A 24,596-nucleotide genomic window follows, 5' to 3' on the forward strand; every position below is an offset into this window, starting at 1 on the left:
AATTGTACAATAAAAGCCTTGTCTGGAAGCACACAGCGTGTATTAGGGCTCCTTCACACTGAGCTTTTATCCTGCGATTGAGATTGCGCCTTCACGGAAGTTGCAGGCTCTTTACATGACGCCGTGATCGTTCAAAGCGTCTCCTGCACTAAATGCCCTTTGTTCTATTTTTAAATAGATCACAGATTATGACCTATCAAATTACCCTGTTGTCTTCTGCTTCAGTTTCTTCTGTGAAAAGAGTAAAAGCAGCAAGAAGAGGAGCGAGATAAATGAAAGGTAATTGAAGACTCAGATATGGGGAGAACGAGGGGGAAGGGGGTGGAGGAAAAGGAAGCACGTGAAAAAGGGAGTCATCGTGATCCTGCATTTAAAACAGAAGTCGAAAGCCCTGTTTTAAATGCAGGATTTTAGGCTGGTGTGGAGATGCCCTTAATCCCACCTCCTAGTGTTTTGCAGCATCAAGTGTAGATGCAGATGTTAAAAACTAATGGTAAACCACAAAGGTGGAGTTCTAGTTCATACCAATACAAGTTCACAAAAAGCAATGTTTTGCTTTTTTTTATTATTTGAAGGTAATACCATTCCAGTTAACATTTATTGCAGGACAAGGCACCAGACTCTTTTACATGTTTGGCAAAAATACAGCAAAAGGATAATTGCTCACACTCACCTAGTGGCCACATCTACTGAATCTACATCATTGCCATAGATCAGGGGGTTGAACTCTGTAGAAGGTGTAGACTGCAGGTCATTCTGAGGTTTTCCCAAGAGCAGTGGGATCTCCTGGCTTTCATGAAACTTCTCTAGGTTAAGAATGGGTTGGGTGTTCAAACTCATGCTGGCCAAGGCCTGAAGAGCAATAGGCAACAGACATAATAAACAAGAGTGGGATTGCCAATATTGCCTTGTCTCATGGTGAATGATAACCCAAGCATAATGTTCTAGTTCCCTGGAAGCAGTCGATATCTCTTTCAGTTCTTACATGAACCTAAGAACAAGCTTAGTATACTCTTGGCCCTTCCTTCGATAAACTGCCCCACCATTCCACACAGATGGAAATTTTCCCCCTCAAATTGGTGAGGGGAAAAGCTACACAAATGGCTGTAAATTTTCTTATAAAAAGAAAGATGTACCCAAAAGAATATTCACAAATCATTTCATAACCGTCAGAAGTCCTTTACCATTCTTTGATTTTCCCTTTGCCCATTTGGAGCAGTCACAGACAAAGAGAGAGAGAGAACCTTATTATCATTTTACAAAAAAGATTTGGAGTGTTGTGTAGTAAATTGTGTAAGAAATTATGAAAATACTCCAAGCTAAATTGCCTTGCAGAATAAAAAAGATCTAGATTTTTTAATGCCTCTCTAAACATACAGTGACCCCTTCATGGATCACTGCCTTGTTGTGGAGAAGGGGCTTGCGTAACTCAGTGAAGCCATAAGCTATGCCGTGCAGGGCCACCCAAGACGGACTGTCATGGCAGAGAGTTCTGACAAAATGTGGTCCACTGGAGAAGGAAATGGCAACCCACTCCAGTATTCTTGCCAAGAAAACCCCATGGAACATATCACAAGGCTAAAAGATATGACACCGGAAGATGAGCCCCTCAGGTCGGAAGGTGTCCAATATACTACTGGGGAAGAGCAGAGGGTATTTCCAAGTAGCGCCAGAAAGAGTGAAGCGGCTGGGCCAAAGCCGAAAGGACACTCAGCTGTGGATGTGTCTGGTGGTGAAAAGAAAATCCGATGCTGTAAAGAACAATATTGTTTAGGAACCTGGAATGTCAGATCAATGAATCAAGGTAAGCTGGAGGTGATCAAACATGAGATGGCAAGACTGAACATCAACATCTTGGGAATCAGCGAACTAAAATGGACAGGCATGGGCGAATTTTATTCAGGTGACCATCATATCTACTATTGTGGGCAAGAATCCCTTAGAAGAAATGGAGTAGCGCTCATAGTCAACAAAAGGGTGGGAAAAGCAGTACTGGGGTACAATCTTAAAAACGATAGAATGATCTCAGTACAAATCCAAGGCAAACCATTCAACATCACAGTAATTCAAGTCTATGCCCCAACCACTGATGCCGAAGAAGCTGAGGTTGATCGGTTCTATGAAGACCTACAACACCTTCTAGAACTAACACCAAACAAAGATGTCCTCTTCATCATAGGGGATTGGAATGCTAAAGTAGGAAGTCAAGAAATCACCAGGATAACAGGCAAGCATGGCCTTGGTGTACAAAATGAAGCAGGACAAAGGATAATAGAGTTTTGCCAAGAGAACACGCTGATCATAGCAAACACTCTTTTCCAACAGCACAAGAGACGACTCTACACATGGACATCACCAGATGGTCAATACCGAAATCAGATTGATTATGTCCTTTGCAGCCAAAGATGGAGAAGCTCCATACAGTCAGTAAAAACAAGACCTGGAGCTGACTGTGGCTCAGATCATGAGCTGCTTCTTGCAAAATTTCCGCTTAAATTGAAGAACGTCGGGAAAGCCACTAAACCATTCAGGTATGACCTAAATCATATCTCTTATGAATATACAGTGGAGGTGAGGAATAGATTTCAGGGATTAGACCTGATAGACAGAGTGCCTGAGGAACTATGGACGGAGGTCCGTAACATTGTTCAGGAGGCAGCAACTCAATCCATCCCAAAGAAAAAGAAATGCAAGAAAGCCAAGTGGCTGTCTGATGAGGCTTTACAAGTAGCTGAGGAAAGAAGGGAAGCGAAAAGCAAGGGAGAAAGGGGAAGATATAGCCAACTGAATGCAGAGTTCCAGAGAATAGCAAGGAGAGACAAGAAGGCCTTCTTAAATGAACAATGCAAAGAAATCGAGGAAAACAACAGAATGGGAAAGACTAGAGATCTCTTCAAGAAAATCGGAGATCTCAAGGGAACGTTTTGTGCAAAGACGGGCATGATAAAGGACAAAGAAGGCAGGGACCTAACAGAGGCAGATGAGATTAAGAAGAGGTGGCAAGAATACACAGAAGAACTATACAGGAAAGATCTGACTGTCCCTGATAGCCATGATAGTGCGGTCACTGAACTTGAGCCGGACATCCTCGAGAGTGAAGTCAAGTGGGCCTTAGGAAGCATTAGTAACAACAAAGCTAGCGGAGATGACAGTATTCCAGCTGAGCTATTTAAAATCCTAAAAGATGATGCTGTTAAAGTGCTGCACTCAATATGCCAACAAATTTGGAACACTCAACAATGGCCGCAAGACTGGAAAAGGTCAGTTTACATTCCAATTCCAAAGAAGGGCAACGCCAAAGAGTGTTCAAACTACCGCACAATTGCGCTCATTTCACATGCCAGCAAGGTGATGCTCAAAATCCTACAAGCTAGGCTTCAGCAGTATACGAACCGAGAACTACCGGAAGTACAAGCTGGGTTTCGAAGAGGCAGAGGAACTAGAGATCAAATCGCCAACATTCGCTGCATCATGGAGAAAGCAAGAGAATTCCAGAAAAACGTCTATTTCTGCTTCATTGACTACACTAAAGCCTTTGATTGTGTGGATCACAACAAACTGTGGCAAATTCTTAAAGTGATGGGAGTACCAGACCACCTTACCTGTCTCCTGAGAAACCTGTACGAGGGCCAATAAGCAACAGTCAGAACCAGACATGGAACAACTGAGTGGTTCAAAATTGGGAAAGGAGTACGACAAGGCTGCATATTGTCGCCCTGCTTATTTAACTTCTATGCAGAGTACATCATGAGAAATGCCGGGTTGGATGAATCAGAGGTCGGAATTAAGAATGCTGGGAGAATTATCAACAACCTCCGATATGCAGACGATACCACCCTAATGGAAGAAAGCAAAGAGGATCTAAAGAGCCTCTTGTTGAGGGTGAAACAGGAGAGTGCAAAAGCTGGTTTGAAACTCAACATTAAAAAAACTAAGATCATGGCATCTGGCCCTATCACTTCCTGGCATATAGAAGGGGAAGAAATGGAAGCTGTGACAGATTTTACTTTCTTGGGCTCCAAGATCACTGCAGACAGTGACTGTAGCCATGAAATTAAAAGACACTTGCTCTTTGGGAGGAAAGCTATGGCAAACCCAGACAGCATAGTAAGAAGCAGAGACATCACCTTGCCGACAAAGGTCCGTCTAATCAAAGCTATGGTTTTCCCAGTAGTAACGTATGGCTGTGAGAGCTGGACTATAAGGAAGGCTGAGCGCCGAAGAATTGATGCTTTCGAACTGTGGTGCTGGAGAAGACTCTTACAAGTCCCCTGGACTGCAAGGAGGTCAAATCAGTCAATCCTAAAGGAAATCAACCCTGAGTGCTCATTGGAAGGACAGATACTGAAGCTGAAGCTCAAATATTTTGGCCACCTAATGCGAAGAGAAAACTCTCTGGAAAAGACCCTGATGCTGGGAAAGACTGAAGGCAAAAGGAGAAGGGGACGGCAGAGGATGAGATGGCTAGATAGCATCACCAATGCAATGAATATGAACTTGAGCACGCTCCGGGAGAGAGCGCAGGACAGGAAGGCCTGGCGTGCTATGGTCCATGGGGTCACGAAGAGTCGGACACGACTGAACGACTGAACAACAACAACAAACATACAGTGAACTAACAAGGGAGGACAGAAAATCTACTCTTTTACAGGCTTGACTATATAAATAAGGGGATAGGTAAAATATGTTAAATATTAAAACAAACTGTATCAAGGGATCTTGATGATGCAGCCTAAAATGTGGGACAGCAATCCTACTGTACATTCATGATTTTGAGAACAGAATTACTTATTTTGCATTAGCTAATCAATAATAAGGGGGAATGAACTTGAGAGCCCTTCCTAAACCTCACAACTTTTGGCATTTGGGGGCATCTGCCAGTTCGCTTCTGAGCTGTTCTGCTTCTGACTTTTAGAGCCTTTCACAGCTGTTTCTGACTTTTAAAGCCATTGAATTTACTTAAGTCAAGGCTTTAATTAGGCTGTGAAAGGCCGCCTACTCCCGTATCAATTTGTCTAAATGTTATGATCTTTCACTTCTTAAGAGTGCCTCACCACATCAGGTGGTAACAAAGGAGGGGACTTTTCATCTGTTGTGCCCCAACTATGAAACAGTCATCCCAAAGAAGCTTGCCTGGAGTCCCTTTAACTTTTAAGTGCAAAGTAAATAAATTCCTATTTTCGAAGGCATTTTAATGATTTTATATCTTTTAAGCACTAGTAGTTCTAAACATTTGGCACTCGGCTGTTTTACACTGTTTCATGTCTTAATGTGTACTTTTATTTTTTATTGCTGTTTTAGATTTTAAAATGTATTGTAAACCACCCTGGGATACATTGGTATGAATTCTCAAGCAGTGTGAGAATTACCTTTTCAAGGTAAATAAGGTGCAGGGTCAATGCATTCTTCATCATGACAGCTAGTTAGTGAAGCCCACAATCCTAGGACAATGCACTGTTTCAACAGAAATTCCTTCATCAACTCTACAGTCTTCTGCAGCTCATATGGCATTTTCACAGGACTAACATCTCACAGCCTGACAACATCACCCAGAACATTCATTGAAGGGCTAAAGTTTTAGCTCCATGGATTACACACAATTTCACTAAACTAATCTTATCTCAGTCTCAACTTTTTAAGGGTTGTAACCCTCCCACAAAACTTGTGGTTTTCCTCAGTGTCTCCCACAGATGTATTTCACCAAACACCCTTCTATTTCCAAAAGCCAATAAATCAAAACAGATTAAAAAATAATCAAATGGAAACTTGAGGGAGAAAAGAGTAAAATAAAGACACCTTTTTGTCAGGCGTGAGCAGCTGTTGCTGAGTGATTGCAGTCATGCTAACCAGACACTGGAGGCAAGATGGAAGATCACATGACAACATCAGCGGACAATCAGAGCCAAGACGAACACATGACCACAGAGAGACAGATGGAGAAAAAACTATTACTACTAATACCACAGATGAGAAAAGAAATAAAAAGGGATCATAAATAAGCACAGTTCCTGAGGGAGACTAGACTGCTTTACCCCCACACTTCTGTTTGCAGACATGTTCTTTTTTTTTTTTTAAGTTAGGTGAATGCTAGCCAGTTGTTTTCTACACAGATATTTCTAATATGACATTGAGATTTGAGGTTGTGTCTGCCCTGAATGGATACTAAAGAGCTCATATATATTTTACATAAGTAGTTATGTATGCCTGATACTGTTGCCAAGATTTTTCACTACCGTTACCCCTTTGTGTTTCATGACAGTCACTTTCTTGATCTTTCCTGCTTTTTCCCTGCTTTACTCTGTGAAAAACAAGGTTTTGTGTCTTGCATTGTTGGATGGAAGGAATGATACATTTTCATCAGTTCTGTTCACATTGCTCAAGTGTGTGGGAGTTTTGCTGAATAGCCCCTTAAACTGTGGAGACAGAAAAGCAAATAGATTCTGAAAGAGCAACTGTAGATATTGTAGGGTCAATGGCTGTTCATTGCAGCATTTTACACAGGGAATCACAGACAGTTAAATATATAGTTCTGCTCTTTGATGAGACACAGAAACAGCACCTCTCGTATTGTTACTATAACACTTTACCTTTATACACTGCATGCAGCATGCAAGGGGAAGAAGGAGATGGGGGAGGACAGAAGCTGAGAACAGAAAAAAAGACATAAACCCTATTCTTATAGACTCAGCCAATTTGAACCAAACCAATAACTTCATAGGGAGGGAGGGAGGGAGGGAGGGAGGGAGGGAGGGAGGGAGGGAAAGGAATGTGGGTCTCATAGGCAGCAATATGAACTGAAAATGGAGAAAATGAAAATCAAGGGAAATAAGTCAAATGAAAATCCAGAGATTCGAAGGGATATATATTGGGGGGGCAAGGGGGGTGCTTTGTATAGGTATTAAAATCAGGAGTAATTTAGGGCACAATCTTATGCATGTTTAGACAGAAAAAAGTCCTACAATTCCAAGCATGCCCCAGCCAGCATGGCTGCCTGGAGGGATGCTCAGAGTTCTAGGATTTTTTTTCTGTCTAAAAGTGCATAGGATTGCACCTTTAGATAAGCATTTTAAATGTACTGGTAAAGCATTTTATGTGACATCCAATATTATGAACACTCTGACATGTCTGACATATATCAGGATTTCAGCTTATCATAATATTGAAATGTTTTTAAATGAGGGTTGTATAAGGATGTAGAAATCACTGCCTAACACAGTTTGAAGCATAGACACATCTGGTAACTATAAAAAAATAGCAATTCATTGTGATTGTAATGTTATGTGAATCATGATCACATCAAAATGGTCATGTGAATGAGCCCCAAGTAAAGCTCCAAGCTGAAGCAAGGAGATTTAATGCAACACAGCCCAAAACATGACTCAAAGGGGTTCAGACAAGGGGTCACAACAATTTATTTATTTATTTATTTATTTAAAATATTTCTTGGCCACCTTTCAGGGCAGAAGCCCTCCCAAGGTGGCTTATCGCAATAAAATACACCAAGGATGATGGATGGTGTGGTTCAAGAATGAACCACACCAAGGCTTGTGTTCGTGTGCTGCCTCTCCAGCATGTGTGCAAGGAGTCCGGAAGATTTTGCTTCCATTTTAGATTAACCAGAGCTTGCCTGTCATCCAAACCTAGACAACCTGTGTTTAATCTTAATTATGGTTAGATGAAACAAGCCAAGTTTAAAACATAGTTTATGAAGCTAGCTTGTTTCAACAAACCATAGTTAAGGTTAGCCACAGTTTGCCCAGGTCCAGATGACATGCTAAATTGCTGTTTATCTAAAATGTAAGCAGAGGTTTTTGATCTGCTCCTTGGAACACAGAGGATGGGAGTGGGGAGTGCATGAGCCTGAGGCTCATTCCCATAATGCTAAATTACTGTTTAACACTGTGCACAATCACAACCTACATTTTTGTTCTACACATGCTAAATGCTAAGTTTCACACATGCTAAATTTCCAAGGGACTGTGGCTGCAATCCTACACATACTTACCTATAGCCCCATTATTAAACGCTTACTTCTGCATAAACCTCCATAGGGCTGCACTGTATAGGCTCTAAATAAGTGAGAAGGCCAATCCAATGCAGCCTTGGAAATAAATCCACAAATGTTACCAGCTCAAAAAATGTTTTACAAGCTGGTCTGCCCACACATAGCTAAGCTAGTTGGCTGTGACACACTGGCATCCTGAAAAAGAAAAAAAAACCTATCCTCCTCCAGCTTAAAAGTCTTCCCTGGAGGCAACTGTTACTTGCTACAGATGACCAGGCAATTTAACTATTTACAAATCTGATCCAAAGCCCTCCTTATCCTTTTGTCATCTGCAGATTCCTAGGCATTCTTACTTTAAAGAAGCTCAACATACATGCTCCAGGAAGACACATATGAAAAAAGTATCTGAAAAATGTTGCAGGCCCTGCACTCTCATAAGTTAAGCCAAAGGAAAAATAAGCATTAAAAACAAAACAGAAAATCAAATTGTAGTGCTTAGGGGAGATTTTACACGATGTTTTGAAAACAAGAAGGCAACTTCTATTTTGTGTCAGTTAAGGGTAGGGAGAATTCATGAAGAGAATCAGCACACAGACCCCCCAAAGGAAATTATATGTATAAGACCTTTGTCCAAAATCCAGTAACAATTCCTCTTCCTCGTGACCTTCTTTAACTACAGCTTCTTGTGAGACAAAGGCTCCTTGAGAGGAGCAGAAGAAGTGATTGTTGATGCAATGCAGGGGGCTACAGGAACCCCAGTGAGTAGCCAGAATTCCCCTGCACTGGATAAAGTAGCAGTAACCTGCTAGTACCAGCTATCTGAAATAACTATCTTCAACCATGTTGGTCACACTTCAGTGATTTCCAGAGGGGAAGCCATGTTAGTCTGCTGCAGCAAAAACAACTAAGAGTCTTGTGGTACCTGAAAGTCTAATAAATGTATTATAGCATAAGCTTTCGTGGCCTACAGTCACTTCATCAGATGCAACACTTTGGCAATACTTCATTCATAGATAGTCATATTTGCATTATATGCTCTGCTTTGAATTTCGACCCCCTAGGGCTTGGTAAACTATTGTCCCATTGTGACACTGTATGCTGTCACGTCCTCAACTATCTAAATTATTAGCTCTAAAACTCCTCCAAGCCACAGTTGCTAGAATACTCACGTACCTGTTTCAGGTGCTTTTTCAATTCTAAAACTTCTGGTTCTGGCAAAACAGGCAATAATTCAGCATTTGTAGGAATAATCACCTGGAATCAAATTTTAAAAATAAAATTGCATCTACAAAATCTGTTGGAGTAGATTGCTTTTATGAGTTCATGTAAGCAAGGTAAGATAACAGACAGTGCAGGAAGCCTGTTACTGGATCTAATTTTCTTTCCAATTACCTGTACATTATTGCCCACTTCACACATAACAATAACTCAGAATTATAAAAAAAGATCTAGGTTATTGTGAATGAGTGTGCTGGTGCACACTGCCCCATCACTCCCACTGCAAGCAGGAGTAGCTAAACGATCCAGGTTCCTAGATTTTTTGCCATGATATGCAAACTAGAAACTCTTCCCTGACAAAGGCAGGTTGCTTACCTGTAACTGTGGTTCTTCAAGTGGTCATCTCTGCATTCACACATATGGGCTCTGTGCCTGTGCAGAGCCTCAGTTCGGGAAACTTATAGCTAAGGATAGTTTTGGTGGAAACCATCCCCCACAGTCATATTGCGCATGTCCTACGGGGTTCCTGCCTAATCCCTCAGTTCCTCAAGACTGCCTAGTTGGGCCTTGGAACCAAATGTAAAATCACACCTTGGTACTAGCATCGAAATTGACATTGACACCGAAGTGGGGACGGTGGGTGGGTTGTGTGAATGCAGAGATGACCGCTCAAAGAACCACAGTTACAGGTAAGCAACCTGCCTTTCTTCTTCATGGTCTCTGTGCATCACACATATGGGAGATTAACAAGCTAACTTACTGGAGGTGGGTAGGTGTCTCAATGTCAGATTAAAGACAGAACTGCACAACCGAAAGTGCAGCCTGATCTCGCCTGGACATCCAACTTGTAATGTCACAACAACATGGATGGCTTCATCCAGGTCGCAGCTTTGCATATATCAGGCAAAGTCACTCCTCTGTCAAATGCCACAGACAGGGTCACTTTCCATGTTGAGTGAACTTTTATCCGAGGCAACAGATTCTCTCATATGCGAGCGAATGGTCTGAACAACCCATGAGGCTAGTTGTTGTGATGATATTGGGAGACCTTTCCTCTGCCCTCCATAGCAAAGGAACAATCTGTCGGATTTACGGAACAACTCAGTCTGTGACTTATAAAAAGCCAATGCCCTCCGAACACCAAGTGAATGCAAAGAAGTTTCTAATGGTGATGTGGGCATTAGAAAGAAGGCTGGCAAAACTATATCGTGGTTCAAATGAAATTCTGACACTACCTTGAAAGGAAAGTAATGTCTGGTCATAGATACACCTTATCTCTGTGGAAAATCAGGTAAGGAGGAGCAATCCTTAATGCACAGAGTTCACTCAATCTTCTTGCTGATGTAATTGCTACAAGAAAAGCCACTTTGTAAGACAGTAGGCGCAAATCTACAGAGGCAAGTGGTTCAAACAGTTTAGTTGTAAGGGCATGCAACACAACCGATGAACTCCACTGAGGAACTGGTGATCGAAGCAGAGGCATATATTCTTTAGTCCTCTGAGGAACTGTCTCATCAAAGGATGAGCGAAGACAGTAAACCCTTGAAATGGCAAATAAAAAGCAGAAATAGCCACCAAATAAACTCAGATAGAAGAATATTTCAAACCTTAAAGGAACAATGAGTGTAAGAAACAAAGAACATACCCCATAGCACAATGGAAAGGACCAACTTTGTTGGCAGTGGAAAAACTAGAAAATGCTTTGCATTTATTAGAGTTAGAGCACCTTGCTGAAGGTTTCCTAGCCGCCTCCAGCACCAACTGCACAGCAGGAGGCAAGCTGTCAGCTTGAGGGTTCTCAAATCTGGGTGCCTCACCTGTCCCTGATGCTGTGACAAAAGCATCGGTACTGACAGTAGGTGCCAATACCTTCCGTTGGACAGAGCTAACAGGGGAGCAAACCATCCTTACCATGGTGCAAGAAGAATTCTCCTCATCCTGTCCATAACCATTTTTGTGATGACTTTCGGTAGCAATGGAAATGAAGGGAACAGGTAAAACTGGTTGTTCATCCAAGAAAAATGGAAAGCATCCCCTAGAGATCGATCTCCCATCCCTGCTCTTGTGCAGAATTTCTCGCACACTGCATTTTCTGGAGTCATAAACAGGTCCACTATAGGAACAGCCCATATCTGAAAAAGGTGATGTGGAATGTCAGGTGCAAGCTGCCACTTGTGACATTGTTGAAAAGTCCTGCTTGGTGAATCGGCTAGCACACTGTCCTTTCCAGCGATGTGTGGCTGACATGAAAATTCCTCTGTGAATGGCCCAGTAGTAGATCTTCAGAGTTAGGGAGATTAAAGGCAGCATGCGAGTCCCACCTTGCTTCTTTATGTACCAGACAACTGCTGTGTTGTCTGACACGATTTGCACGTTGACCCGTCAGACTCGGTTCGAAAGCCTGCAATGCCTTCCACGCGGCTAGCAGCTCTAGATTATTTTTGTGTCGCTCTTTCTCGGGTCCAGACCAGAGACCCTGAACCCGAAGCGTCATGCAATGCATTCCCCATCCAAGGAGTGAAGCATCGGTCTTGAGGACACAGGAAGGAACTTCTGGCAGAAAAGGCATGCCCTGGCAAAGGCTCTTAACCACTGTCCACCACAGTAGCGATTGTAGAATGTTGTCTGGTGCCCTCAGTTGAACTTGATGAGCATTTTCTGCTCTGGAAAAAACATGAAGGGACCAGGTTTGAAGGGGCTGCATTCGTAGTCAAGCCCATGCCACAACCGATACCATGGCTGCCATAAACCTGAGAAGACACTGGACATAAAAAGCTAGCACTTTCTTCCGATAGAATTTTTTTTGACAATGCAGATCACGGCCAACGCTCTTTCTGGTGGAAGATAAGCTCTTCCAGTTTTGGAATCCAGTACATCCTCAACAAACAGAATGTCCTGAGAAGGGTGGAGATTGGATTTCTCTTCATTTATGTGAAAACACAATACTTGTAGAAGGTCACAAATAAGAGCTATTGTTTGAGATAGACCTGATCTGGGACGTCCCATGATTAGCCAATCGTCCAGATATGGCTTTACCTTGATGTGCTTGGTCTGTAGATAGGCGCAGACCATGGTCATGCATTTTGTAAATACCCTCAGAGCCGTGGCCAACCCGAATGGCAGAACCCGGAATGGAAAAGTCTCTTGACTGATAGCGAACTGAAGTTACTTTTGATGCAAGGGATGGATCGCTATATGGAAGTATGCATCTTTGAGATCAATCACTGAGAACCATGCACCCTTCTGCAAGAGAGGGAGAATGGATGCTAGCGTCGTCATTCGAAACATCCTGGTGGAAATAAAAAAGTTTAGATTCCTGAGATCTAGGATCAGTTGAAGTCTTCCATCCCTCTTCAGTACTGTAAAATAGTGGGAATAAAACCCATTTGGCTGTTGGCTTGGCTTCACACACTGGATAGCTCCCTTCGTGAGGAGATAGTCTGCTTCTAACAGCAGTATCTCCGAGGGTAGTAAGTGTTTTAAGGTACCGAGGGGAGGAAGAGCATCGAATTCGATCTTGTATCCTTTGCAAACAATAGTCAACACCCAAGTGTCCAATGTTATTACAGCCCAGTTTACGAAAAAATTAGCCAGGCGAGCTCCAAATAAAGGATCCGAGAGACGAGAATGGGTACGGATCAGTTGAAAGTCAAAGACGACGCTGTGAGGCTGGGTCAATCTTCCTTTGGTTCTGATGAGAACGACTGGGAACATACGAGCATTTGTGCTGGGAGAATGGCATTCTGTACGGTTAGTGTGCTGACGCAGAGGATGGTAAGGTTGTTGCCGAAACCATTGACATGGCTTGTAAGATTGTTGGGTTTGTCCCAATCCCATTTTTTTTGCCATTGTTTTGGCCTTTTGAACATTAACCATCACCTTATTGGTGTCAGCATTAAACAAACCTGCCCCATCAAAAGGAAGGTTCTCAATCCGCGATCTGGTCTCAGGAGTTAATCCAACTGAATGAAGCCATGCATGTCTACAGAGCACTACTCTGTTTGCTACTGCTCTGACCATGGCCTTCGCACCACAGTCTGTTTGGTGTCTAGCAGTATTTATCTGCTGTTTCGACAATCTCAATGCTTCTGATTGAAAAACCCTGGCCAGTTCACATTGATCATCAGGTAGATAATTACATAAGGAGCCAATCTTCTCTGACAAGAAAAGTTGATATCTGGCCATCATCGCCTGGCAATTAGAAACACGAAGTCCCAAAGCTGTGGATAAATAAATTATTTGACCAAGCATGTCTAACTGACGATCCTCCTTGTCTACTGGCAAAGCATGTAATTTTTGCAATTTCCCTTGTGAAGACTCCACTATAATGGAATTTGGTTTCAGATGCGTAAACAGAAAACTAGCGTCCTTTTCCTGCACTCTGTACATTGATTCCAGTCTTTTGGAACCTGGAGCCATTGAAGATGGAGCCTTCCATGAGAGTTGTACTGTCTGTAACAGAGTGGGAAGAAGTGCTGTTGCTACCAGAGTTGAGGACTCTATGTAGATGGCGTCAAACACTTGATCGTGTATCCTCTCCATTGGTTGCTGAGTTTCAACAGCCAGTGACTGAGCCATGCAAAGGACCTGATCAGTAAAACGTCCCATATCTTTCGATGGTGAGGCTATTTCCTGAGCACAAACAACATCATCAGGGGAAGAAATGCAAGGTGGTACAGACGAATAGGAAGTTGAGTCTGATCGACAGTCTTCAGCATCCGACTGTTGGGTTGTCGCAGCCGCCAAGTGTTCTTTCGATTGTGGAACCCGAACCAGTGATGGAACTAAAGGTGGCTGTCTCTGGGGCAAAACTGGAGGAGATATCTCCTGGTGTGTTGTGTGTCATTCACAAGGATCATTATGTTTATTCTTCAATGATGAAGAATGCGGTGGAATCAGTGGAGGAAGAAAATCCCACACCACTAGTGGTGGTGGTGGAGGTGAGTACCTTTCCACTGGAGGCTGAGAGAGCGATGCTGATGAAGTTGTTCGGTATCAAGGCATAGGGCTCCGAGATATCATGTCCGATCATAATATCTCTCTCTATCCCGATACTCCCAACCATCCCAATAATTTGGCTTACGTGGTGGATCATGGTAGTCAGAATATTGAGCCCAATCTTGCAATGGTGATCTAGATCTTGTGTGGTAGTCTTTATCCCTACAGAAATCCAACCTGCGATCCAATTTAAAAGGGCGTAATGGTTCTGGGGATCTTTCCCTGGAATGCACAACCTCCAAGTGGGATGTCGATGGAGGGTAGGCTTGTACACGAGGAGGCGTAGCGACATTTGACCAGATAGGCAAGGGATCGCCTATCTCACCTTCCTATATCGACACCAACTGACCCGGATCCGTAGTCTGTATCGAAGCAGTTGGTACCGACGCCAAGAAAGTCGGTATAGGAGAATCTAACAATGGGGGAGGCAGCAGAATAGACAGTTTTCCTGTCTCCTTCACATTTTTCTTCTTCTTCTGCCCGTACTCCTCTACAGGAGGTTTAGAAGCTTTTGCTTTCTTAGTTAACTTCTTTGCCACTGTGAGAGACTAAAAACGTCCAGGCGTTGGCAAGTCCATCCACTCCTTAGCTGAAGTAGACTGTTTCGGTGCACGGGTCTTGGGGAAGCCATACTAGATGATTTAGGAGATGCCTCTGAAACATGAGACTTCTGCTCTTTGGGGGCATCCGCTGCTTCCAAAGCATTTTTCCAAAGAGCTGCCTTTAACCGAGCTGCCTAGTTTTTGTGAGCCTGCTTTGAAAAGGACTGGTAGGATGAGCACACTTCAACTATGTGAGCTTCTCCTAGGCAAAATAGACAAAGAGTGCCCGTCCATGGGAGGTAATTTAGTCCTACAACGTATGCACTTTCAGAAAAGAGTCTGTAAGGCCATCCTCAGGTGGATAGCGATAGATGATCGCAAATGTGAACGAAATAAAATGCCAAAGGAAAAGTTAGAATTATAGCAGAAGAAGGCTAGAATAAAATGAAAAGAAAAACTGAACTTCAGCAATAATAAGAAAAGCAGTCAAACTGACACAGGAAGTTCCTGTTGAGGCAACCACTAAGGCAGTCAAAAGAGAACTGAGGGATTGGGCAGGAACCCCTTAGGACATGCGCAAAAGGTTGGTTGGTGGGGGATGGTTCCCACCTAAACGATCCTCAGCTATAGAAGTTTCCCAAATAGAGGCACAGAGCCTGTATGTGTGATGCATAGGGACCACAAAGAAGAACCCAGAGTTGGAATCCAAAAGAACAGAATTATATATTTCACCCTGGGTTCCAGCTCTGGGGAAGAAACAAGAAGAGTTCCCAGTTCACACATCATTGCAGGACCAATTGAGCAGCATGATGAAATAGCATGCTTACTCACTCATGACAATCCAAGGTTTCTCTCAAAACCTGGGTCGTCATTATGTGTGAACCAGGCCATTGACTAGGCTGTAAAATGATCTGTCAAGAAGATTATTTCATTTTTTAATTTGCCAATTATTTAAAATGTGACCTAACTAACTCACGCGGTTGCAAACTATTTTTTAAATGACTCCATTAGAAGGGCATGAAACTTTTTTTAAAAAACAACTTTTGCTAAGAACAACTAGTTTAAAATGATTAAGAATGGTTTATAAACCACTTTGGATACTTCTAATAAAAAGTGGACTATATATATTTTAAACAAACATATTTTACTTTGTCTTGAAAATCAAAACAGAAATGTTTTACGTAAAGGCTCTACTGGTGTGTGACTATCCAAAATGTATACTTGGGGTAGGGCGAACCATTTGTTATAGATGTCTTTCAATCTAAATGTCATTTTTGTTGTATTCTTCTATTTAATTCTTCTCTGATTGCTATATTTGTCAGAATACATGGTTGCAGTAAAAGCATTCTCTAAAAGACAAATAACTCAATTGTATGAGGAGTTAAGCACACTCTAGCTGCTTGAAATCAGTGGGCCTAAGTAAGCTTAAGTCTGCAAAGGATCAGGCTGCAAGGGTTGGAAAAGCAGAAACCAGGACGTACGCATTGCTATGTACAAAATAATTATCTCAAAAATCCACCATGGGTGCTGATCCAAAGCCATCATTACCTGTCTTCTATAAATTCCTAGTTATTCTTACTTTAGAGAAGCTCAATATACATGCCCCAAGACAGACACAAACATATATGAAATAAATATCTGAAGTATGTAAATCCTGCACTTTAGAAAGCCAAGCCAAAGGAAAAAAAAATGATTTTTTTTTTAAAGTACAGAAAATCACATTTTAGTACTTATAGGAGATTTACTTGATGCTTTGGAAATATAAAGGCAACTTCTGTTTTGTGTCAGTTAACAGAAGGTATGATTAGAGAGGAAAATCGTAAGACCCATACAGTCCCCTCAAGGGGAATTATATTTACCACTGCCATATAAGAAGAAGTTACCTACCTTATTGGTGTCCAGATCAACTAGCCATACATCATCTGGCATTTTAAAGTCTAGTTTGTAAAGGAAGAAGCTGGCTGGAACGCCAATGATATAGGGTGTTGGGGCCAGGAGTAGCTATAATGAGCAGAAAATATTAATGGGAGAATTAGAATCCCTATAGCTTTTCTGCCAAAAAATACAATTACTAAAATCAAACTACTGTACAGAGGATGACACGAAAAGCACAAGCAAATTGTTGATACAAAAATTCATCATACTTTCGGCACAGTCAATAGTTTGGAAATGACAGATGCGGTAGCACTACTGAAGCAAAACAGGTGTACACGTGATGAGTAATTTGGATGGGGACCACTGAACATGCCATGCAAGAGAAGATATTCATATAAATAAATAATTCTGAAAAGAATGCATCACACACTGAGATCAGTGGAACCTAAGAAAAGGTGGGGGCGGGGGGGTGTCCTTGAACAAGTAGAAAATAAGCCTTTTGCTAAAGTACCAGATTATACAGAGAAGAAATGGTGTTTGAAAAGGCAGTTATGTTCTGAAAAAGACTTCAGGATAGCACAAAAACCAGAAGGAAAAAATCCCAGATGTTTTAAGACAAGATACAGAGAGGGTTTGATATGGAGTACTACACAAAAATTCATAAAATAGGCCTTGCTGAAATTTTCTGATACTTTTTCTTTGCAAACATTCCCTATTCTCACAAGAGGCAGCAAAAGAGTGAGCCTAAGGCTTCAGCAGCAAGTCAGAGCATGTACAAATCAAAAACTGTTTTTTCAGTGATAATAGTTGGCTCTTTACAGGTGCTGCCTTCCTAGAACTACAGGGTCTCTGGAGCAGTACCATGACTCTTCATTCTCCCAAAGAAAATGTATCCCACACTGCTCATATTGCATTGGTAGCTTTGAGAAGAAGTGTACTACACGACCCTTGGGATAATATGGAAGATTTTAAAGTAAAATTGGCTCTTTTCCAGTATGTCTTCCATTTCTGTCCCTATCATTGAACATGGCTACTTACATGACTGGTAGAAGCATTTCAGTAGTTGTTGAGCACAATAAAAATGTGCATTTTAATATAGACAGTTGGACAAAGGAAGGGAAGAATCCAAATGTTTCTGTCAAGAAAAGGCTTCAACAGTCATAGCAGCACTCTCTTCACTGAAGCATTGGCATACCTGTTCTGCAGAAGCCATGCAGGTAGGAAGGAGTGGAATCACTGGGAACATGTATTCTAGGGGGTAGATCATAGCCACAAACGCCATCACAGACATGGAGAGAGCATTATAGTCCCGGGACTGCAGCACTACCTGCAACCAAGAAAACTCATTTTAGCATGACTACGCAACTATTTTCTCAAGACAATGCTCTTAGGTTTCTTATATACTACTACGTTCTGCTTTCATGTGCTACTAAAATTCTCACTACTCAAATAATATTTTCACACAGATACTTTTATGAAGAAGCCTCAGGACTCTTATTGCTTTTATTTTGACAACAGGAAATTGTTCACTGTGACAGAAATTACCTTAGCCCTCTTCACATAATATTTTGTTAAACTTCAATTGAAATGCTATGGAATGGACAATGCAGCCTCCTCTGCTGAAATGTCTACATTTATATTGACCTACTTTCCTCTCACCTTGTGTTCCAGAAGAATGCAGGACAGCACCTGTAAACATGCATCCACACCTAACAGCTCCAAGGGCAGGTGTAAAGGAAAATCCACCAGTGAGAAGCGGGATGGATCAGGGAGGGCAAACGTCAAGGCTGGCTGCAATTCAAGTGGTAAGACTTCCACATCCACACGTTTCTGGCCAGCAACAGGCACTGGTGAGCGAAGTAGTCGGTAAATCCAGGCCTCAATTTCACGTAAATCATGTAGCAATGCGCTGGATTTCTCTTCTACAAGAAGGGAGCCTGTGAAAATCCGCCACATTGTATCCCTGGATAAAAGCAACAAGATTAACACGTATATTCTGTTGTTCTATTGAGAATCTTCCCCCAATAATCAGGCTATGAGCATCCTTCCATAAGTGCAACCAAGAGTTTTCTGGCATCTTAAAGTCTAACACATTTATAATGGCATAAGTTTTTAAGGACTGGAGTCCACTTTGTCAAATGTATGAAGTATTAGCCTGACTTACAGGTATAATTTAGGTACTGGGGGAGGGGTGATAGAGGCCAGACTAGAAAGATTACAAAGAAACATTATGTATTATGTATTTATTTATTATATTTTTATGCAAATATGTTGTATTATCCTGAACTTACTGCTCAGTCTAGAAAAAGAGGGCTGGCATCCTGCTAAAGTACTGGAACCAGAAAGTTCTCTTGCAACATATGAATCTATCTTTGAACCTATGTCACTAGAAGAAAGCAACCAAGATCCAAACAAATCAGACATTTAGGATTCAAAAGGTGGCATTCCTATGCAACTCCACAGAACAAGTACCTCAGGAATTATTATACTGTTGCAAGATAGAATCGAGTCCAGGTGGATAATACTACACTCTAAATGTATTTGCTTATTTTAACTAGCACAACATTCCTCTGTACTATAATACAGATACAGTCCATCTAAAAGGGACAGGCTAATGGCAATTACTGAAATCCAAAGTAGAATTAAATAAACAGTACTGCACACTCAGTGTAGAAAACAGTGCCAAAACAATGCATCTTCCTTATTAGCAATAAGCTAGCTGTTCATGGGAAGAACTGTGTGGCAGGAGAACATGAGGGGGGTGGTTTTTACCTCAAGAATGGGCTTGCTGTTTGCCTCACTACCAAGGCCGTGACAGCCAGAACTGCCATTGACAACAGCAAGGGAAAGGGGGCAGCTCAACCAAGCCATCTCAAGTGAGATTCTAAATGCCTCAAGTCAAGTTTCCTGTAGAAACTCTGATCTCCTGACCAAAACGTTTTTATCTGCTCTGCCTCCAGATTTAGTTGGGGGCAGGTACTTCCAAGGAGGGCTCACTCTTTGCCCCATTGCGAACACCAAGGGCAGAATCCAATGCTGCCCCTTCGCTAGCGGTGCTAGCTGTTGTTTTTGGTCCACACACAGCCAGCCCCAGCCCCACCATTTCCACTCTGCAAGTGGCCCCTACTGTTTGCAGAACCACAATTTAGCACTTCCAGAAGCAAGCCCTGAAATGAAATGCTTATTTCTGAAAAAGGGCAGGTCAGCGGAGCAACCTTATGTAAGCTCTGCCTACCTGCCCCCTTCCAGAAACAAGCATTTCCACTTGTTTTGGCTTGCTTCCAGAAGCACTAAATTGTGGTTCTGCAAGTGGTAGGGGTTGCTTGCAGACTGGAAATGGTGGGGCTGGTTGTGCATGCAAGGGCAGTGTTGGATTCTGGCCCAAGACAGTAAGAATCTGAGTAGTTGTCAGGTATAGGTGAGTGAATCAGTTCATTTGTTTTAGGGTGGTATATGTAGAAGGCCACCTCTGCTAAGAATATAAACAACTTTATTGAAACATTTTTATAAGCTATCTTGTGCTATGTAGATTACTGTGTGAACTTTTTGTTGAAAAGTGGTATAGAATTATTCTAAATAAATACTTACATATTTTAGTGAGTATTCCCCTGTATACACCTGAAAAAGTTTCCATTCCATCCTTCTATTATTTTGAGTCTATACTGTCTTTATAACGTTTATAACATTATCAATGCCCACAGAAATAACTGATTAACATCTATATTGTATATTCTTAAAAGGTTGTAGGAGTTTAACAGTAGAGATATTTAAAGAGATCTTGTTATTGATAACAGAAAAGATATTTTAAAATGTGTCATAGACATTACCTGTCACTTAGAGTTCTGCATTAGAATGCTAACTTCTTTCAATACAAACTGCTAGTGCACAATGCAGCTTCTCAAGTCTTGGTTGGAGCTAGCTGCTCAGACCAATTCTCCACCAGCTGCACTTGTTGCTGGGATGTTTCTGGGCCCAATTCAAATTGCTCGTTTTGACTTTCAAAGCTCTAAATGGTTTAGGCCCTGGTTATTTGAAGGACCACCTACAACCTTATGAACTTGCCTGCATGTTAAGATGATTGTAGGCCCTACATGCTAGTCCACCATCAAGATCTGTCAGGTTATTTATTTATTTATTTATTTATTGCATTTATACCCCGCCTTTTTTCCTCTTGCAAGGAACCCAAGGCGGCTTACATGATCCTCCTCTCCATTTTATCCTCACAACAACAACCCTGTGAGGTGGATTGGGCTGAGAGTCTGTGACTGGCCCAAAGTCACCCAGTGAGCTTCCATGGCCAAATGGGGACTAGAACCCCGATCTCCCAGATCCTAGCCCAACACTCTTGCCACTATACCACGCTGGTTCTCAGTGGTGGCCCCTTTTTATTATACATGCTGCTTTTGGTTATTAGTTAAGTTTTGTATTTGATTTATTTTAAATTGTATTTCACTGTATCTAGTTTATTCTTAAACTTGTTTAAAACTGATTTATAATTTTATGAACTTTTTATATTGAGATCGAATTGTACATTTTATATTGTAAGCCACTTTGGGAAAACTGCAGTCTTTAAATGTGGCTAAAATGCATAAAACAAAATAAACAAACAAAACAAAACAAAATACAACTATCTTTTCATGATGTATGTGTATTTGCAGCATGAGACAAAGCAACAAGGCTCCAGTGAGAGCCTGCAAAACCAGATCAAGTTGATCTAACAAAGCAACAGTAAGAGCAGGAGATACAATGACACTTTTAAAATTACACAGTAAACGGAACATGGGAAATAGCTACAAGAGTAAGCTGACTATAGATATTATCGGTTGAGATAAGCAGCATGCTTCAGCACAACTCTAACCTAAGGACCAGGAACACTAACAGGTATAAGGAAGCCCATCGATTTAATATTTCCTCACCAGAAAAAACAATATTCCCCTGGGCTGGCTAAAAAGGCTGCAACTGTGGGAGTGCCTCCTGCATCTGCTGAAGGTACACTACAAGAATCATGAAAACTGTATCACTGGAAAAACAGGACAGCATGGTATAAGACGTTTCACATCTGCACTGACAATTCCTCTGCACAAACTGTGTGGCCTCTGCATAGCCTGCAAGTCCTCTCATGATTTCAAGCAACATCTAAAGCCAGCAGCAGCCAGTGAAGTGAGGAAACCAGTGATTCTGTGCCTTCCTTCTAGGGGAATACCCTCATGAAATAAGCATACCTCATACCCAGTGGAACGTGAAATAAAAATTGTATCATTTAGATATGGAATTAAAAGAACTCCATCCCCTCATGTACCTCTGCACTCCTCGAGGAATTGCCAGCTTCTTGCTTAAGAGTCTCTCACTACAACAGTCCACTAGCCTCTTCAAGGTATATAGACATTCACGAAAGGTCGAGAAAAAGGGATAATGACTAAGGATGCAGAGCGAAGTCAGGGTGCTGTTACGAGAGCGGTGAGTGCCTTTTGTTGAATGTTTACTCCGAGGCAATCGATTCACATCTGGGCCAGACTCTGTGCTTGGTGGCTGCAGTGAACTACCACTCTCAGAACCCTCATTACCCCTTTCTTCTTGGGGAGTGGAACTATCCCCAGATTTGGGGGCTTTCTGCCCATCTCGGACACGATGTCCACCACTGCCGTCTCCCTTCTCCTTGGACACACGCTTCTGGAAGGAACGGTAGAAGTTAACGCATATCCCATAGCGAGTGACACCTGTATCTTTATCTGTGAGTGTGAAGACAAAGGAAGTATCATCTCGCAAGCTCATTCGCTTCTGCCTCACACTTAAGCATCCCTCTGGTTGGCAGAAGAACACTACATCAGGAGGAAGTGGGAGATCAGCATGGTCTTCTAGAGGGTAACGACGCAGTAGTTCAGGTGTTTGTGCCACGCTATCGCTGCTTGGTTGCCTACGAAGAATGCAAATGCAAAATTACTTTGCTACAGAAACATCACACTGCTTACACACTTGTAGAGTTTGAACTGGAGATTCTAGGTACCATGACTCTGTCCTTGAGTGGCAATGCAATAAGGGAAGTGAGTAATGAGATCCTGACCAGGAACAAGTCAAAGCAAATTATGGATTTCATGAGGCTCAGACACAGTGGCCAAGGTTTCCACCAGTAACATCTCCCTGATCCAAAAGAATGTGTGGAGGCAGGGCTAATAACTGCCTTCACAGCCTGCTGGATGGAAAGGCTAGCACCAGGAAGAAAGGAATTTTAGGCTAGTGACAAAAGGTGGCCCCTTGCCTCATTGAGAGAGAAATGGTAGTTGTGAGAGAGCCTTGACAATGTGGTAACCTGATTTATTTGAAAGCTGCCTTTTAAGATAAGCCTTCCCAAGGCAGTGTCAATAAAAATTAGAAACCATACAACATAATAAAACATGATAAAAACAGAAGATCATTAATTAACAGTTAAAACTAAATAGCACCAAATATACAATGACTCCAGTACAGTCTTAATTCAATTACAGGACTAGGTAAATAGGAGGGTCTTTAGGCCCTGTTTGATGACCTGTAATGATGGGGTCTGGAGGATATCGATTGGAACAGATTTCCAGAAGCACAGGGCCACTACCAAGAAGGCCCGATCCCCCATGCCCACCAGCCTAACTGCTCTTACAGGCGGGCACACAAGTAGGACCTCTGTTGGTTCTCCAGCAGAGACCTCCAGCTCCACTGTAGGAAGGAGGCCAGTATTACCATCCCTATATTACAGACCCAGGACTGTGGGGATAGCCAAGTTCCATAAAAAAGTGGGTCTTGCATAAGACAACTAAGCAAACTGATGACTGAACTGAGATTTGAATCAGGGAGGTCCAGCTCATGCTCTTAATTACACTACAATTTATTGGGGAACTATTTAAATTGCTAACCATATATTTGATAAACTGCAAGTATTAACTGAACAACTAACCACAATATGCAATAGATATTTCATATTTTCACACTCCGCTGGCCTAATAAGATATTTTGTTAGCAGTTAATAAATCACAGCAAAGAACATCACTGATTATAAAAGCTACATATACCAGTTCTGATAAAAATTAAACAAAATTATCTAAGTAAGAGGCACACATGGCATTATAACTTTCCTGAATATTTTTTAAATGAAAAGCAGCTTCTGCAATCAGGAACAAAGGAAGGGCAAGTGCTTTCCCCCCCACAAGGAAGAGAGAAAGATTTCCATATCTTTTCCGCTGTAGGGTAGGTTTATGAAGTTTACTGAAGTTTATGGCACATTAGCAGCTGAGGTATATTCTGCCACACATTAGTCTTGTGGCAAATGCAGGTTCCCTGTGAACAGAAAAGCATCTGGGGTAATTTGAAAGGAGAAATGGTTGGCAGTTAAAGCATCTCCTCCCCACCTGCCCTTCCTCCATTTCCAATTAAAGTCTGTAGTGGTTGCTTTTTGCTTTAAAAAAAGTTGGGGGAAGTTACCAGAACTCAGTGTAATGTGTAGTTTGATCTAGTACTTTTTCCAAGTATTTCATGGAGATCGAGCAAAAATGCCCCCAAAGATCTTCTAACTGATCGTAGAGCAGAGGTTAACTTCTAAGAACTTAGGCAGGGAATCTTACCTTTAAATATGCTATCTCCCCCACTTTGCCAAGAATGCCCCTGAGAATGATGCTGCAGCATGACATAAAGACGTTCCCAGGGGCATTCTGGCCCAAGGAATGCTGCCTGGCTGTTGCAGGCAGCCAAGCTGCTACTTGGCAAGCAGTGCCAAGTTTATTTGTTTTTAAGTAAAAGTGAAAAAAGGGGGAAATCCCTTGCCCATCTCTTCTCTAAAGGAAAGATTTTTAGAATCCCCCCACAAATGTCCAAGAATACCTCCCCCCATTCCACAGAGGACGAATGGTGTCATGAAAGTTGGGGGGGGGGATATTTGGCACACCTTCAGTTTGGTCTTAAATTAATTACATCATCTGCAGGTTACTTTTAAT

At 42.0% G+C, this 24,596-nt stretch overlaps 1 protein-coding gene across 23 annotated transcripts in view; it reads right to left on the reverse strand.

Annotated features, from left to right (window-relative positions):
* Nucleotides 1–24,596, reverse strand: part of MADD (MAP kinase activating death domain) — a 151,070-nt gene that overhangs the window by 84,440 nt on the left and 42,034 nt on the right. For 16 of the 23 annotated variants that reach the window (XM_084849490.1, XM_084849547.1, XM_084849530.1 and 13 more), the window contains exons 3-9: nucleotides 21,938–22,552; nucleotides 18,298–18,601; nucleotides 17,834–17,965; nucleotides 16,651–16,764; nucleotides 9,179–9,259; nucleotides 5,797–5,853; nucleotides 674–852 (exon numbers count right to left, since the gene is read on the reverse strand). In XM_084849490.1, coding sequence (XP_084705616.1) covers nucleotides 674–852; nucleotides 5,797–5,853; nucleotides 9,179–9,259; nucleotides 16,651–16,764; nucleotides 17,834–17,965; nucleotides 18,298–18,601; nucleotides 21,938–22,552 — 1,482 coding nt within the window. The remainder of the gene's footprint in view (nucleotides 1–673; nucleotides 853–5,796; nucleotides 5,854–9,178; nucleotides 9,260–16,650; nucleotides 16,765–17,833; nucleotides 17,966–18,297; nucleotides 18,602–21,937; nucleotides 22,553–24,596) is intronic. The other 7 variants (XM_084849462.1, XM_084849584.1, XM_084849565.1 and 4 more) reach the window with 1 other exon arrangement.

The sequence above is a fragment of the Heloderma suspectum genome, chromosome 1 (genome assembly GCF_057233095.1).
Source record: "Heloderma suspectum isolate Gila_16-S chromosome 1, 16-S_ref, whole genome shotgun sequence".
Classification (NCBI taxonomy): domain Eukaryota; kingdom Metazoa; phylum Chordata; class Lepidosauria; order Squamata; family Helodermatidae; genus Heloderma; species Heloderma suspectum.